The sequence below is a fragment of the Nannobrachium achirus genome (genome assembly GCF_963921795.1).
Source record: "Nannobrachium achirus genome assembly, chromosome: 1".
NCBI lineage: Eukaryota > Metazoa > Chordata > Actinopteri > Myctophiformes > Myctophidae > Nannobrachium > Nannobrachium achirus.
The window spans coordinates 34,720,167-34,725,828 of NC_137810.1; the positions used below are offsets into that span (position 1 = coordinate 34,720,167).

The 5,662-nt window shown below is 41.9% G+C and overlaps 1 protein-coding gene across 1 annotated transcript; it reads right to left on the reverse strand.

Annotated features, from left to right (window-relative positions):
* Nucleotides 1-793: 793 nt before the first annotated feature.
* rx1 (retinal homeobox gene 1) lies at nucleotides 794-5,422 on the reverse strand (the record flags this gene model as incomplete). Its single annotated transcript, XM_080723646.1, has 3 exons — nucleotides 794-1,324; nucleotides 1,820-2,073; nucleotides 5,113-5,422. 3 exons carry the CDS (start codon nucleotides 5,420-5,422, stop codon nucleotides 794-796), a joined length of 1,095 nt encoding a protein of 364 aa, XP_080579772.1.
* Between the last annotated feature and the right edge of the window lie 240 nt (nucleotides 5,423-5,662).

Sequence of the window (5,662 nt, forward strand, 5' to 3'; positions counted from 1 at the left end):
AGCTACAGATTAGCTGACCCATGAAAGTGGGACAATTGGATTAATTAGTAAAATCACACATTTAGGAAGAAAATTGAAGAGTAATGACTGAACACTTAAATGTGGGATCACATGGGTGATAGAGGGAAACAAACAATTACAACAACAATACTTAAAAACCTTTTTACATAAGTCAGCACAGCATTCAGGCATTTTTAAATTGCAAAGAAACCAAATGACTTTCAAAAGTAAAATAATGAGAACAGAAAACAAGATCATAAGGAATGCTTGTTTTAGGGTATTGTGATATAATGATCATTTGAAGTTTGATTATGCCATTTGAACAGTTTTATTAATCCGTGGCCATCAATGGAACAGGGAGTTTATACCCAGCAGCTGACTCCTGCTGACTCATGACTCCTACTGACTCTGTTTTTTGCCACTCAGTAGGCGTTCCCGCATAACCTCTGGGTAGGATGATGTCACACACATATACCCTCTATAAGCTAATGTGTGTTTTGATAGCAGCTAAGGCATCATCAAATATCTGTTGACCACAAGATTGCTAATTAGCAGAAACACAATTAGGACATTTAACCAGGCTGTTGACTCCATCTGTTTACTTGCTGTCTTCAGTGAAAAAGTATTTGTAAAAAAGAAAAATCCTATCTCCAGTGTTCAGGTTTGTGCTGTATAACGGGATTGCATTTGCAGGAATCTCGTTTCCATAATATAATCGACAGTATGTTGTCTGCAGCACAACTTGAACATCTCCCTTTGTCATTGTTAATCACACGGGTAGCCAGGATGTAAGTCACATAGGGTGCCATGTCTTGTCCATAAACTGAATGTGTTCCTTGGCTTTCATCCTCAGTGCGGCAATACTGGAGCTGCGTTGGTCCACATCCTCCAAAGGGTATTTCTCAGGAAAAGGAGCTGAACACTGGTACGGAGGAGGAGCCATACTCTGCATCCCCTGGGTCATGGAGGGATGAGGGTGAGGATGAGGATGAGGATGAGGATGAGGATGAGAATGAGAATGAGGATGAGGATGAGGAGGATGGGTAGGGTGAGGAGAGGAGGTTAGGAAGCTGTGGCTGGGGTAGCTGGGCTGGAGGCCCTGGGCTGGTCCCATGAAGCCAGGGATGCTGTGGACCGGTGTGGCACTGGACAGAGGAGACGTCAGCCATGGATCCAATGGAAGCGAGTTGGTCATTGGTCCCACATTAGTGTGCACAGGTGGTGGCCGGTTGAAGGAAAGCATTGGGGAGTCATGGAGCTTCATGCTACTGGCATCCATCTTCTCTTGGCGACGCCATTTAGCTCTGCGGTTCTGGAACCACACCTAGATAACAAAACAACAGAGTTAATTATTAGTGATGATGATGAGCTTGTCATTTGTTCCCCTGAATGAAAGGGCCTGTCCTATTTTAAAGCTGTGCCCTCCCGCTACTTTACTATGCTTCGCTATCGTAGTTGTCAATCTCACAATCTCACAACCTGAATAGTGAGCAGACCAAACCAGTGGCTTGGAATCTGTTGTCCTTGACGGTGTATGCCATAATCTGGAAAATCAATACATTCATTTAACCTTATGTAAACTGTGAAATAGCATGATCATTGGCCTTTCCTGCCAAAAGTAGGTCAGGGCAAGGAGAACCTCTGCTCCAGCCTGGCCATGCTGATAACAATCAGATTAACACTGGCTTCCTAAGAGCATTTAGTCAGAGTTTTTGTCAAAATTAACACTGATTGAGAGTCTAACAGAGAACACAATAAGTGCTTACTGCTTAGGCTAACATTATTAGGAAATGGCTTCTGATGCCAAGGTCTAGCCTACCTGAACGCGGACCTCTGGGAGGTTGACCTTCATAGCTAACTCTTCACGGCTATACACGTCAGGGTAGTGGGACTTCTCAAAGGCACGCTCCAGCTCATGTAGCTGGTAGGTGGTGAAGGTGGTTCGGTTGCGTCTGTGCTTCTTCTTGGGCTGATCGTCCTTGCATGGCTCTGGGGACTTTCCTTCGTCGCTGTCTATACTCTTTGTCAGTTCACTTAGTTCCCCATCGCACTTGTTTGTGAATAGGCCCACTTCTGTCCGACATACAAGGAGGGAAAGAGAGAGAGAGAGAGAGAGAGAGAGAGAGAGAGAGAGAGATCAATGTATTGTGTTTGGCTTTTTGCTTTTTGTCCTGAACATGATATTGTATAGCTAGATGAAATCTGTGAGAAATAACACAGTTTAGAACATAAACAAAAGGCAGCACTAAAGTGAAATGAACTCTTGCATTGACCTACACTACAGTAATCTAACGACCACTTTCCAGTAGAGCACACATTTGTTTGACACCTGCAACAATAGACTCCTGTAGGTCACTGAAGCAAGCAGTCCCCTACAATTTAAACTGAAGCTTGAAAACACCCATACACTCTTAGAGGTTGTTAATATCAGTTTGGAACTGCAAATATAAGCAGTGAGTATTAAATAATCTTTAATCTTAGTATAGTTTTATTTCATATAATTAATTTAATGTATTTAATGGCTATAATATACTAATCTTTTCTTGCTAGTGTATTATGTTGTTGTGTGTGCAAACATTTATATTTGCACACACAACATTTATGTTTGCACACACAAGGCCATATTGTGCTCCGGCCTTGAAGGGTTTTCCGGTAGGTTTATATACTCTAAATCCCTGAAGGCACAGATGCAACCTGATAATTCCTCCTTGCCTTCCTCGAATTCCTAATCTACCTATAGGATAACAAGCTAATCTGTGACTATGATTGTTACTTGCAGCAGCAAAGAAAAGTCTTTAACACTGTCAGACTGTTGGGTGAATTAGCCTTTGCCTAACTAGCAAGTAATTTAATTAATTTAAGTACAAAGATGATGATTAGATCACACCAGTATGTGTCTCTGTCGTGATCAGACTCAATTAGTAGCTTTTTATTGCGACCGTGCAAATCACATGGTGTCAGGTAAGCTTTCAGCCACAGAAAGGCAAGCTAAACTTACTATGAAATATTCTCCTATGTGCAATTACACTCATCTGGCATGTGATAGAATTAGTATTAGTATTTGAAATTGGATTTCATATCACCAACATTTAAGATAAAATAAAAAACATTTAGGAATGAATGTTACTTAAGTTATCCTAATGTATTATATTATTTATTACTTTAAATAGTTTTAGGCCATTTGACCTCAAACAACGGTTGTCAACACATGATTCCAAGGACTCCAAAACGTCATGTTCCACTCACTGCTTCAGTGAAACTGGGGACAGAGTGTGTCCATGCGTCCATGTGTGCACATGGAGGAGAAGGAGGGGTGCAAAGTCTTTCAATTACCAAACATGAGCAGAAGCTAGGGCAGAGGAGGATTTTGGGGGTTCATTTATCTACCTCTCATTAAGCAACTATGACAAAGCCTAGGCTTTCACAATGGCAGAGGTCAGGCCCGGTTCAGTGACCAGCTCTCTGCCTGTCAGCCCGTCACATCCACCGATCTGAAGGCTGCCACTGTTCACTGGCCAGCGCCGGTTCTCAATACAGGGGAGGTGGGGTGGGGTGTGGGGGACATGAGTGACGCCATGCGCAAGGTAGTGTCCATTCAGGGAGAACAGGCCTGAGCTAACAGCATAGACATCTACAAAAGAGAAATGACATATGTGGTGATTTATGTTGACTCAACAAAACATATCGTCCTTCTTGGATGCAGTGACTGGATCCCGAATGACTTTTTGTGTTTGTAAATAAGGGTTTGTTACAGGGCTTCTGCTAACTACAGATTACACAGGATGAATTAATTCGATCTGGAGAATGGAATGGAATTAAAGAATGATAACAGTTGTAGCACCACAATAAATCTAAGTTGGAGTGAAGAGAATATTAGGGGGGATTCCAAAAGGATATGGAATTGGGACTGCGCACATAAAGCCTCAATGCTGTGATTTATCTCTCAATCTCAGCCAACACAGTTCACAGTAAACTGATGTTTAACCATGCAAACGTCCTCTTTCTGGGCAGTTCAGAATAGGCAAACGTTCAGTGAACGGGCTTGTTCAGGGGATTTCATATTGGCTATTGTCAGCGAAAAGATTTTGCGTGGAGGGACAAAATGAGAGGACCAAGAACTCCTGGTGGACTCCAGTCAACAAAGTATAGGATTTGAGTGTTTATGGCTCTAATGATGGAAACAGCAGCTTATTGTATTTGCTGGAGACTGGTGATAACATCCAGCCAGTACCATAATGCTATGATTAAGGTGTGCACCACCTTAAAAGCTCCAAACTAACCACTTCATTCAGCATCAGCATCATTTACTGACTTTGAGGTTAGGAATTTAAGATAAGAAATGTTATCAAAGGTTATAATAACCACGCCTGTGAGATCTGCATGCATTGTATGCACCTGGATGAATTCACGGTTAGTGATCAAGTATTTATTCATTACCAGTGGTGGAAAAAGTACTCAAATAGTATACTTGAAGGCCCACTGACACGTCCCAAAATTATAATAGTACTATCTGAAATAGTCTGAAACTCGTGTCACAGTGTAATCTGCCCCTTGCCCCCCAACAACAGCTGACCAGTACAGTCAATTAATGTGATTGGCTTATTATTGTACATTCCCACAATGACATCATAAAAATATTAACTCATGTTTTAAGATGACTTTTTAAAGTGACAGTACCCCTTTAAGTAAATGTATGAATACTGCAATATATAGAAGTCTGGAAAAATGTACTTAAGTAAAAGTAAAAAAGATTATTTAAAATACCCAAAATAAAAGTACAAAATGTTTGAAAATAGCTTGTAGATCAGCTATTTTCAAATATCTAAGGTATAAAATAGGGCTTAAGTGGTTTATGTATGTTTTATAATATTATAATTTATATCTGCAAAGTAACTAGTAACTCAAGTTTTCAAATAATTGTAGTGGCGTAAAAGTACAATATTTGGATCCGAGATGTCGTGGATTAGAAGTAAAAGTAGGCCTACTGAAAACTGGAAATACTCAAGTGATGTACAAATAGCTAAAAATTGTACTTAAGTACATTACTTACGGTAAGTAAATCTGCTTAGTTACATTACATCACTAACACTGACAGTCTGGTGGATGACTTACCATGGTGGTGGTATCGTGGCTGCTGCTCTGAGCTGAGGTCTCTCAGAGAGGAAAGGTGGCCTCCATACGAGGCCTCCTGCTGTTTCCCAGGCTCTCCCAGGCTGTCCATGCCCATGCCCACCTTGTGGGGCCTCGGGTCGCCCACCGAACTGAGCAGGGGCTCCTGGTCTTTGCTGAAACCCAGAATGACATCAATGCTGTGGACGCGGCCCCCCGAAGCTGCCCCCCCACCTTTCCCCATTTCGTGGAAGTTGCTGGGCGAGAGGCAGCCGTCGTCCACCATGTTCATGGTCTCCAGTGATAAATGCATTAGAGCGTCTGTGGGCACCTGGCCTGTCCTGAAGCAGGGGAAAGTGTTCGAGTGAGGGAGAAGAGGAGGTCAGAGAGCTTGGTAGATGGCAGTCTGAGGATTCCTCTATGAACTATAGATGCTGCACAGTGTGTTCAGCACATACTGAGGCAGGTCTCTGCTCTACATGTAAAGTGTCTTGAGACAACTTGTTGTTATTTGACACTTTAATAAAAATGTAATTGAATTGAATTCATAGAG